The 12,674-nt window shown below is 42.8% G+C and overlaps 1 protein-coding gene across 4 annotated transcripts in view; it reads right to left on the bottom strand.

The window, feature by feature from the left end:
* The window catches only part of DCX (doublecortin), a 142,012-nt gene that overhangs the window by 62,197 nt on the left and 67,141 nt on the right, over nt 1–12,674 (bottom strand). For all 4 annotated transcript variants that reach the window (XM_026100127.2, XM_026100143.2, XM_064518125.1 and 1 more), the window contains one exon: nt 8,926–9,266. In XM_026100127.2, the coding sequence (XP_025955912.1) occupies nt 8,926–9,266 (341 nt within the window). The remainder of the gene's footprint in view (nt 1–8,925; nt 9,267–12,674) is intronic.

Below are 12,674 nucleotides of genomic sequence, written 5' to 3'. Positions count from 1 at the left end.
CACAGGGGTACAGCAATAGCTTGAAGCAATACTTCTCTTTCACAAAACAAGCACACACCACAAGATCCTTTCCTAAACCAATTACTTTTTCCTGTCCAGAGAATCCAAATAAAAGACAGGCATCTGCAGCCATAAGCTGTTCTCTCAGTAGCAGTTAGCCTGGCTAGATGTTTCGCGGGGTGGCTTGAACTTTGAAGTCCATCCATCGTGACCAGAGCAATGCCCACGGATAGCAAACAGCAGAACCCGAGCGGTGGCTCCCAGCAGCCGAGGACCATGTAAGCAGCACAGAGCAGATGGCGAGGGCAGGGGAGTGCAACGGAGGCGACCAGAGCCCTGCTCTCCCCAACACCCTGCAGGCTCACTGGCTGCGTAATTACTCCTACGGAGCCAGTAAAGCTCGTGGTATTCCTCATCCTTCAGATAACAGCGTGCAGCCCTGGAAGAGTGGAAGGACTGCCCTCGCAGGCCAGGTCTGGCTTCAGCAAAATCCCCTGCAAAAAATTCTGCTAACAAAGGATGCACATTAGCTCACTTTCCCATATCTAGTTTTTGTTCATGTCTAACTACATCCCCCATTCTGGAAGAGAAGAAAAGAATCAGCAAAAAGCAGGCCATTTTACATCCACTCTATTCGAAACATCCTCGATCTGAAGCATTTTTCAAGTTAGAAAATGGTAGGAAATGCAACATGAACCAATACATACAAGTTTCTATTTATTTTGGAATATAGTTTGAAAATACATTTATTTACTTTTAAAATGCAGTTACAGACTAGTTATAGGCCTTTGATTTGCAAGAGTAACAGAAGAAGAGAGAACAATTTAACACAACTCAAGGATCTCACTTTCAGATCACAACAGTCCCTGCAAACCTTTTAACTAAAAGGAGAGTTTAGATTGCTTGGACAGCAAGTTAAGTTGAAGAGTTGTGTTTTGTAACACGGTAAAAAAATTATTTATATATGCAGATACACACACATTCATAAACTCATACGCACCCTGTTTGCTGGCAGCCAGGAAACTAGAGCTGTTATTAATTCAGAAAGCGCTGGCTGTAGGTTCACAGGGGAGAAGGTGTGTCTTTTTTTTGCTTGCAGCACTGAATGCTTTGGTTATTCTTCTTGCCTGTTTTCCCCTATTCAGCTTGAATTCAGAGCTAAGCCAATCTCCAGGAGCAGGCCTGCAATTCCGGTTTTGTATGCTAATCAATTTGCTACAGCCTGAGCAGCCCCAACCACAGGCTGGAACAGCCTGCAGAGCTTTCATGACTTGTCTTTGCACTTCCTCACATATGCAGGCCTACCTTAGCCAGTTCTGAAAATCTGGATGGATCGGATCCAACTCTTTTCTCCTAAACTCCTTTAGACTTGCTTTTATTACATGCATTTCTGTGCCAATATGTTTTCTAACCCCTGGCAAACCTGAGGGTGGAGGGGAACAATTATCCTCCGCACGTGAGCAAAGCTAGCACTTGTCCCCTTACCGTCCCACCCAGAGTCAGACTCTCATTCACACCGATGGGATTTCGGCTTGAGCACCAAAAAGGAACTAATGTTTCACAAGACGATACAGACAAGCAGTGGAGAAGACTAAGACTTTTGCAGCCTGCCTTGTCTCCTGATATTCAGCCTCATTTTCCCTTGCTCATTTTCAGCCCATTTATTCCTAGTTAAACCCTCTGGCACTACAACGAATAATCCTCTTCTCTCCAGGGATTCAGAATGAAAAGGGAACATGTCACTCTAGGAGAGAAAGAACTGCCCAAATCAAGATGCTGGTGAGGATCGAATTTTTAACGTACTTCCCCTTCGGGGTGTGAATAGCACCAGGATTCAGTAATAGGGGCCACGTACGCCTAGGTCAGCAGGTCAGATCTGACTGCATCCACCAATAATTTTGACAGCCTGCCATCTGTGATACAAGTAGCAGGTGTTCATGCAGATTTGGGTCCATAGATGTCTACTAGCAAGGCCCGTTTCTTGAGCAACAGCTTGCAGCGAGCAGCAGTGCAGCTCTGGAGATCAGGCTGCTTCTGCTTTAACAGATACAGGAATTCGGACTTGGAGGCTGCCAACAGAGCAGCCTCTCAGAAGTGTCACCTTTTCACACCTTTGAACAGCACACCCTAAGAGGATGGAGCACAACAATAAAGGTAAAAAGCTGTAAGACGGGAAAACTGACTAGAGCCTGTCCATAGACCCCAACACTTCAAACAGCCTGTCCTCAGTGGGGGAAGAGACACCTTATACTGTCTGCGCCAGGGATGGTTTCCTTGGAAAGCTCCAGACACAGGCAGCAGGTCTGAGACATACTAGTTACTCGCTCAGCTACCTCTGGCAAGGACAGAGCCAAAGCCACGGACATCAGCAGGAACCTGCCAAAAATCCTCACGGCGCTGTGATCAGGCAAACCCCTGAAACTGGGCATTTTGTTCTTTTGGCTTGAAACAGGCTGCAACACAAACTGATCTATCTGTATGAGAAGTAAATAGCTACAAGGAAAGAGCTTTCACAGATATTTAGTCATCTTCTGTTTAAGCTAAGAACTCTTTAGGCTCCCTGGGGCTGGAGGATACTATTCTCAGGTTGCTTGCTGGCAGAGGTCATCATCACATCAGTCCTACAGGTTTATGCTATTTACGGTGTTATCTGTAGTTGCACTAAGGGCATTAGCTAGGCCCGGTTTCAGCAGCGATGCCTGATGGACCCAGTCTGAAGATGTCAGTGTTCCAGACAGGTCCCTTTTCTCCCAGACTCTGTGGCCCCTAGACCTATGTAAACAGAAATTAATAAGCATGAGGTTTCTGAATAATATCTCAGAGAAAATCTTCTGAATATTTTATCATAAGTACTTAGAGATACATTTATGGAAACTTGGCTTATTCGCTGCGGCGTATGATAAAATCCTTAAGGGATACCTGAGGACTAATTGGTTTTGTCTGTGTTAGTGTCTAGTCATTGCATGATTCAGGCAATGCTGCCTTTCCAGCGTAGTCTAAGAGCTCCCTAAAGATAGGGAACTAGGCTGCCTTGTCTGCCCGTGAAAGCAATTTGAGTTCAGAAGTTCTTCAGCCCATACATTATTACTACCTTTTCCTGCATGACACATGGTTGCTAGTGAGGAATACTCTCACGCAAACACCCTGAGTCAGAGCAGTCTGCAAAAGCAACGAGGAGCGAAGCAGGGGGTTCATCCTCCCTCGGCGCAAGCTGTCAGAGGGGGAGGCTACGGGCAAAGACCCGTCTGCTAGCACTTGTGAGACAGACCTGTCCTCTTGATATCAAAATGGGAGCCTTATGCAAGGCCTGCCAAATCTCAGCAATGAACAAGGAGCACTGAGAAGAAATGACTGAGAAAAAGATGTTAAGCAGATATGGGTTTATTTTGCAGCTACGGCCTTATGCAGCAGGGAGGGATGATGGGCCTTGCCTCTTCCCCATTAGCACTAGCTGCTGTGGAGCCTTTGCAGAAGGCAGGATACAAAATACAGCTGCACCCCTTCTCCTGCTCTTCCTTCCCCATTTGCTTTGGGGCTAGATCTTCCCTGGCTTTATACCAGCACATGAAACTGCTTTGTCTGGGGTTCCTTCCAGCATTCAAAAGGGCAGTGAGTTGTGAAATCTCAGAAGGCTGAGGAGTTTCCAGCAGACTCACACATCCTACCCCTTGGCACGTGTAACGGTGCAAACCCATTTGTTTGCTTTGCAGCCTTGAACCTCATGCCTCAGGGCATAAGTTAACCATCTCCAGGGCTCTAAAGGGAATTATTTTCCCTCTGATCTTTCAACAATGCAAATGTTACTACGTATGTCATGGAGTTATTTCATCTTCTTGAGCATCAGTTATAGATTACAGGAGTTAGAGACATTTGTGTACTTTGGTACAAACTTTACTCCATGTCATATCAATACAAGTCCATTAATACAATCGATAGAGCTATAGTGGCCTGGCAGCAGAAGTTGGTCCATCGCTCATTTTGACACTTCAGAAATGAAGTTATTTTGACAAGTTTGTTTCCAAACACCAGCTTAACATTAGTGTAGCAGCTCTGAGGTTGATCAGGCTGGTCTCTCCACTGCAACTTGAATGGATGTATCTGAGGTAGTTTTTAACCAGTATTGCACCAGGAGCTGCTTTATCAGCTGTTCTATTGGCTGTGATCCAGAAGTCCCAACCTTTAACCTGTTGTGAGCCTACTCATCCTGCTTCTTCCTCTCAGCTGCTGCTGTCCTTCCTCAGTGCAAGTCATCTAACGTGAAATGGCAACTTCTTCCCTGGCTGGCCTCATACGCATTTGCATCAGCTTTGCAAACAGAAAGGTGAACTTCATTCATCAGCTGCCACATGAAATCCTTGTCAAAGCAAAGACTGCTAGAGGGCACCATTTTTTTTATGGCTGGAAATTCTTCTGGGAGCACAGTCACAAATGCCCTGACATATGAATATGTATATAATTTCATCTGATGAGACAGCTAACACTCAGATGGAACAGAAGCACTTTGTCTAGGCTAGATAAAAGCCAGTGAACAGCACATGCATGACCCTTTCCCCTATGTTTGAAGAGTTCAAAGTCCAGAAGAGATCACTGCCTTTTATTATGGCTAAAAAGGCACTCAGTTGCCTCGCTTGTCAAGCAAAACATACTTATGTAGAACTGCAGTCTGCAAGGTCTCTCCACTCTGAACAGCAGCAAATCCTGATTGCTCAGTTGTGCTAAAAGAGGGGTTAGCAGAACAGGGTAGTTAATGGAAGACAACATGGCAACACATCAGCCTATGAAAAAAAGCAGATGGAACTTCATACCATAGAAAGGTATCTTCATGCAAGAATAAATCTGAACCTGCCTGGTGAATTTCTCATCCTTCCGAAGTATCAGCCACATAGCCAGTCATAGAAAAAAATGACTGATTTTTGTCACTACATGTCCCCATGTAGATACTTAGCTGCTCGCAGGCTTTGGAATACCAGACAGAGCAGGACAAGAAGTTCAGTATGTGCAGAAGACATGAGATGTAACAGTTCACTTAAAGCAGGAATAAATGCAGACAGACACTCCCTGCAAAGCAAGGCAACAGAAAGCAAAGACATGCATTTTGCTCACTTAGCTGGCAGGGACAAAATAACCACCTCTCTTCCAGAGAAACACCTAGTTATTGCACAACACAGTGAGAAAGCTCAAGCACAAATGGGAGAGTTCACCTATGTGACATTTGCAAGGTCTAGTTCAATCTTTTGCATTCAAACTATTTGAATGCAGCTTCATCCACAGTCTCAAGTTCTGTTTTCTAATTTGGTTTATTAACCACGTGAGACAAACTGTCATCATGTGTTTATAAAGTAGCCAGTGCTCCAAGGAATGCAGCCCTATCCGGGACTCTGGAAATTACTATAAGAAGAGTTTAAAAAAGAGAAAGAATTTGCCAATGCAGCTGATTTCCAACACGATCCACAGATCAAACCAAATTTACTCCTACGTATATCAACACAACAGGAGTTGTAGTCATGAAATCAAGCGCTGATGTCTTTTGCATTATATCAAGCATCTGTTTAGTGCACTGAACTCTTTGGCCTTTACCATTTCTCATATGGCCACAAGAGTACAAAAAGGTGATCCTCTAATGCTGCAGCTCTCTGACATGACTTGGTCAACTCTTTGAAGCCCCTTTTGAGTTCCAGGGTGTCTGTCAAGATACAGTGCTACACACCCAGGAGAGAAGGCGCTTGGATACAGACAGATAAGGCACAAGGCATTAGAAATACGTGCAAGACCAAGTTACATGAACTACTTAACAAAAGATACTTATTTAGCAGTTTCAAAAGCATAATATTTCTACAGACAACCCAAGAAATAAGAAGAAACAAAACTTCCTAGAAAGATGACCTAATCTCACTGTTGTTTTAAGTGTTAAATTTATCAAACACATCCCATCCAGCACTCAGTTAGCTGCTTTCTCATTTCAAATGCAGCAGGTCTACAGTGCACAGAAATGTAATTATTTATACACCACTATCATTGCCACTACTGCCTGTACTTGTAAAGCATCTTGATTACTCTGCTGATGAGCACCATGGAAATGCCTATAAATAAAATAATCATCTCCCCACATTAAGTTAGAGCACACAGACTGGGGAAGGATGATTTTCCTTTGTACATTCCTTTTGTAAATTTTACCATTTCACAGAGGGAGTAAAGCGACTCTGATGACACTCAAGAGACAGACTTGTCAGGATTCTTGTCACTATTTCATCTTTGAGCAGCTTGTGTATTTATATGAATATTTTCTCCTGAAAATAAAGTAGTTTGTCAGAATTAGGCATTAAGAACCTCTTTTTAATGTTGGAATTCAACATGCAAAAACCTCTTTAATATCATGTCACAAGGTCAGACTTCATGGAGTAGTATGCAGTGGAAAACCTAAAAGCACACACCACAGCCACAGCAGAAGCTTCACACATAGGCTGGAGGCTTCAAATAAACTTAGATTAAAATACAAACATTGAAGGAAACCTTCCAGTCAAAACAAAGCCTCAGTGGGCCAGATTTGCTCCTCAGGACACTTCAACACTAAATGATGCCACAAACAAATACTAAACATTCAATTAATGTCAAACCACAAGTAATCTCACTCTTTTCATTAACTGCAGGACTGCATGTACATTTGCAAACAGCAAAACAGCTGGGGTAGGAAAGATTCATATCACTAATGCACTAAGAAACACATTTCAGAAAATGGTAAATTATAAACTCAATAAAACAAGCTAAATGTAGAAGCTTTACTCAGACTTTCAGTGAAATCAGATTTCTGCAGCAAAAATTCAGGGTGAAGCCATGACATTGCCACAATGAAAACAGTGCCAAATTAAGGCACCAGTCACTGCATGGACATCATTGCAAGGAATTCAAGGTTGCTGTTTATTTTTAGATTTAAGAAGAGTCATTTATTGTGGCTGTAGTGGACAACAGTTTGCAGTAGGAACTGCTAAATTACATTGATCTTTGTGCTCTATGAATAGCAGTAGCTCCATGCAAGGCAGCAAATGCCAAAATGCACTCTGCCCCACACCTGGACTTCTCTAGGCGAACTGCAGTTTGAGAGCAAGCAGCATTTCCCAGATCTCTGCTAAAGAATCAACATACAGCTTCACAGGCTGGTCCAACCACAAGGCCACAAGCTCAGTTCGGTCCATGGGCTGATGTGGCCTTGCTTACTGGTCAGAGGTAGAGGGGAAAACACTCACTCATGTAACTGGTTTGCAGGTGGACCAGAGACAAAAGTTCTACGAAAGCTCACAGGGCATCACCATTTCTGCACGTTGCCCAAAGCGGCAGCTCACCTCCACCTCCAAAATGCTGGCTCTTCTCAAAGAACGGAGGCATTTTAAGGGTCCAGTTAAAAATCCTGATCCAGAACTGTAAGTGCAATAGGATTCTGCGTGTCAGCATGAATTGGCAACTGCTTTCAGGTCAGACCCATGTATTAAGCCCTTTCTAAAGCAGCTGTGATTTGACGTGCATAATCCTGTACAATTTCTCGCTGGGCTGCTGGTGAGGGATAGTTTGACTCTCCCCTTCCTGTTCCTTTACTTCTGTTCCTTCTCCCCACCATTTCCAATGCTCTCACTGCATCAGTGTGTGTCACTGCCTATTTGCAACATGCTACCATATCTATGGACAGACCAGTGGGAAAGGTACCCACGCATGTATAGATTATATGGATTATGAAGTAGAAGTGCTGGGTCGAGACAAGTGGAAGCACAAGCTTTGACAGGCACAAGAGATTTTTGTATTTCTGAAGCTACAATAGGCCACTAATGCGTGGGACACTAATGTTGAGAAAAAGCATGAATATCAGACAGGTTAGAGTGATATGCTATATTCAGCTCCCAGACGCTGCACCTGGACTAGTACACTTTATGAACCAATATTTGGTACTGGAAGGATGAATATCTTCATTGGTGAAGTCTGCATGTTGGTTAGACACACTGCCTAGACTGGCATGGTATTTCAAGAGCCAGCATTTGAATGATTCGCTCCAGAGACAGGAGAGGGAGTCACTTTAAAGCAATAGTATCAATCCCTAGAACAGCCAGCGTCCAACCCAGACAAGAGCTGTGCTGCCTCACTCCAGAATATGAAACAAGAAAAACAGCAAAATAAGATCCTCCCTCTGTTACAGAGGACACAGGCCTGCTAAATTAAGCTTAGAGTTTTCCTTAAGGGATCTAGCTCTTCCTCGTCCCCAAATCATACCTTACACATTCCTTTAAGGCTTTTCATAGATGGAGTAATATTAAATGGCTTATTGCTCTGCTGCTAACAGGAGACAGATGTTTCCTTCAGTTCCAGGAACATGTAGATATGAAGCACATTACAATAACCCACTAAGTATTTTTGACCCAAATGCCTTTTTGCGTGTTATTTCTTCACACATTTAGTCAAGAAAATGCACCACCGTTCCATACTTTTCCTGCTAAGCACTGAGCTAGCCAGAAGAGCATGCCTGGATCATTATCTTAACAAGCCCTCATCACAGGGCAGGAAAAGTCAAGCAACACATTTTCACTTAGTGAATCCATAGCTCAAGAGCTCCTGCAATACTTAAGAGCCAAATCAACTGGTGGCGGTCAGCCGAACTCCTCATGTTATTTAGTTAGTTAGTTAGTCCAGAAGACATGCGCTGCACACTGGCGTGCAGGACAGAGCATCTGTTTCACTCAGATGGTTGGCTGCATTCTTTGCTTGATATTAATATCAGTGAAAATTTAGTAACTTAACCACTGGCATGAGAAGTCTGACTTCTAAAAGAACAGATGGCAGTGATCATCTCAGGTTAATTTTAGTCTTTAAAAATTGTTCTGAGTCAGCAAAGCCTCAAAATAAGAGAAAGTAAGGAAAAAAGACAACATCCATAAAACCTCCTACCTGCTTCCCATCCAGAGTATACAGCTTTTTGACCACTCCTGTCTCCAGCTTTATAGCTTCAGTGATGTCGGTGAGAACTTGCTCAAATGAATGGGCAGTTTTCTTGTTCAAGAGCACGCGGACTGCCTTTCGGGGCTTCACCCCGCTACGGATGATGGTTACCAGCTTGGGACGCACAAAATCTTTGTTCTCCTTTGCCTGGGCGCTGTTGCTGCTGGCCAGAGACTGAGGTGCTTTCTGGTTGGCGGATGTCTTCACATTGACGGACCAGTTGGGGTTGACATTCTTGGTGTATTCCACCTTCTTGAAGAAGTTGTCAGATGAGCAGACGTAACTCTCCCCTTTTGAAAGAAATGAACACAGGTGTAATTCTACAGTTTCTTTTTTATTAAGATAGGGCTGCGGGAAAGCAGACATTGCGCATTTTCCCCATTAACCAAGAAAATCACTAATCATTGTTTTCATTAGACCTGCCGTGGCAATTTGTTATTAAAACATGTATCTTTAATAAACAAATACTATTGTAAAATTAAAACAAAACAACTAGTATCTCCCCATCAGCAAATATACCGTCACTCAAAAGTGACATGAATCAGGGGTTAAACAAGACTGAGTTAAATGTATTTAGGTACCTGAGAATGCGATTAGGCTGTCTAAAAGCTCCTAAACACCTAATTAATTTAATTATCACCTAAATCATTTCTGTAACTCTGCCAGCTTCCTTTTTGCATCTTCACACACCCAGCTACTACTTCAGTCTGTCATCTCTTGCCAAGAGGGTATCAACATTCATCCAAAAGGTACCTTTTGGGTCATGCCTGAAAAATGATGAAAATCCAGTACTGAAGAATCTCTACCACAAGCAGCTTTGATAAGCCTAGCAGGCCTAACAGCCAAGCTTTGCTGCAGTGTCAGTGGTTTACAGGAAGACAGACTTGGAAGCCGCTGAGATAAAATACTACACCATTGCTTGCTTCAAGATGGTTGGTATCAACAAAAAAAATTATATATTAAATCCAAACTTACACATGGTAGAGAAGGGTGAAATATTACATAGTCACATCTGTAATTAACACAAACTACCCCTGTTCCATCCAAAGGTGGTTTGAAATTTAGTCCACCATTTACAGTATCCTACCTTAGGTTTGAAGAGTACCATAGCACACAAGGATTTGTAAGACAATCTTCTGGGCCTGCAAGTCTGAGGAATCCTAGAAGATTTTTTTTTACTAGAATGAGACTGTAAAACAGTTTCCCTAAGGGAATGTAGCTGTCTAGTCTGAAATGACTCAGGCAGCTGCGCATTTGAGGATGCACTGAAAAAAAACAATTCAGTGACTGCTAGAAAAAGAAACCTTTGTATCCCAATTTGATACAATTTTGATGGAAACTGGAGGCACAACACAGGCACCTATAGGATCTTATGGTGTTTTTTTTGGTGTTTTATTGGGCTGATTTTACAGGAGAAAGTGAAATTCTTCAAATGTTATGGTAGGTTTGAAATCAAAATACAGATTTAACTATTCTGAATGAGGAAAGAACTCCTCCTCCATGTAAACAGGCAGGCTGCATTTCCTTATTTGTTACCTACCATGAACTCTAGGGCCTGGACATCTATGAAAAGCCTGCCCCAACATCCAAGTCTGGCTTTCCATTACAGCATGTCTAGGACAACATTTGACATCTATTTGGCAAGGATATAAATATGGATTTCCAAACAGCCCATTGACTTCCACAGAGAATTTGAGAGTCTGGACATGTATCAGATATCAAGTGCAATACCCATATAGTCATCCTTCTGCTGACTAAATTATACTCCTGATAGAGTCACTAAGACGATCCTTTCATAGGACGCAAGCAAAGACTACTAATAGGTACATAACACATAGCAGAGCCTTTAACATGCTTAGAACAAGCGGACATGTAGCATTTATGTCCTTATTACTGCTCAGTGTTTGATGACACAAAAAAATTTATTTTTTTTTGCCCTGATTCTGTACCCAGTTTGCCAGAAAGTGGGGTGTATTCTTGGTGCTTGCACCACCATCCATTTGCATAAAATGACCAAAATCATTTGCCAACAGGAAGCAAGTAATCTGCTGTCTCTTCTGAAGGAGAAGCAGAAACACAGAAGGTAGAAGAGAGCTAAGAAGGTTTATGATGAGCATATTTATCAACTGGGCATTTTTAATCAACTAGTGTACCCCAAACTGACACAAAAACCCTGTCAGAAGGTTCTGTTGGCTTTAGCTACACAAACCTGTATTCAAGGCATATATGCGATCAACAGAACCCCTCAATAAACTGACAGTGTAGTACCTATAGTTGAAACTCCTTAATTCCCCACATTTCTTGAGCTGGACTCTGTAGAAGCATAAAGATATCCCATGGAGTGCCATACATCATGACAAATTCCCACTGGAGATATTATTTTCCAGAAGCATCAAATTCCTTGAATCTTCTCATTAATAAGTGATAAGTTGTGGTTTATTCATCTGCTTCAGCCAAGTGACATCTGGCATAGAGGAGGCCCACACTTCTCTCCAGTTTCACAGCTCACCAAGTGCTAAGTGGAGCAAAGGGAGTTCGACGTGCTTGTGGGGAATTAGCCCTCCTAAGCACCCGGAGCCTCCCCAGCCCATAAACCCTGGGCAGCAGAGTCTTTGCAAGAGTCCCCAAGAGAAGAGTAACATCACACTGAGGGATGGGATTCCCATGTTGGAACACAACACTAGGACCAAGTGATGTGAACACCATTCTCACCTCTGCCCCAGGAAACTCCTGAACTGACCTGGGCCTCGCCTTCCCTTTCTAAAGAACAGATGTAGTGACATTTGCCGCAGAAAGGTTGCAAGGCTTAACTTTCACCTGTGTTTACATAATGCTTTGGGAGAGAAGACACCGTGGTGGAAGAAAGTATATATTTGTACTGTTCTATAAACACGTGAGGTCTTAGAGTGTATTTTCCATGAATAAGTTCCTCATTTTAAAGTAAACAGTAGAGATTATTGCTCTGTTTGGTGGAATACTATTATACTTAGGTCCAGCTGCCTCCTTTGAAGTTCTTCACTACCCTCTGTAGTTGTCTAGTGTATTTATAGGAGTGTACACTGAAGGCAATAGTGGCATGAAAGCAGTATTCCTTTCATAGGCTTTGTTTCCACAAAGGTGGTATTAGGTAGCACTTTCCAATGCACCACCTTTCCAATTACACTCACAGTCACAAGTGGAAAATGTAATCTGCCCTTTCTCACATTGCTTCATTTAATTTAACCCCTAGCAAATATTTTATTCAATTCTAAACCTGGCCATAAATTTGCTTGGAGTGACACTGCTCTGCAGTTCAGCATAGCAGCTCTTCTCAGCAACACTTCTGCAGCTACAGCAGCACAGCTCCAGGAAAGCGGCACTGCCTTCTTCCCTGACCCACAGATGTAACCTGACGTGTTCACCGATTTTGAAGATAACTACAATTTATGTCTTCCCAAACTTGGACAGTTTATGGCCCTCAAATAATAACTGAATTATATTTTAAAGTTCCTCAGTGAGGCACATCCCTTCTACCATTTGCCAACGAGGAGCATATACTCTATTTCGCTTCCTATAGCTGCGTTTTACTCAATTCTTACTATGAGGTGCTAGCAGGATCAGGCAAGCACGTTCTGAAGTCTACAACTTGCCAGCCTTGAACACATGTGCTATGACCAGAGGGTCACCAAGCAGAGAAATCTTATGGGGACTATCACTAC

This window comes from Dromaius novaehollandiae, chromosome 11 (assembly GCF_036370855.1).
Source record: "Dromaius novaehollandiae isolate bDroNov1 chromosome 11, bDroNov1.hap1, whole genome shotgun sequence".
Classification (NCBI taxonomy): Eukaryota; Metazoa; Chordata; class Aves; order Casuariiformes; family Dromaiidae; genus Dromaius; species Dromaius novaehollandiae.
Note: the sequence above shows the minus strand (reverse complement) of the source record. Positions and strands in the feature narration are given on the sequence as shown.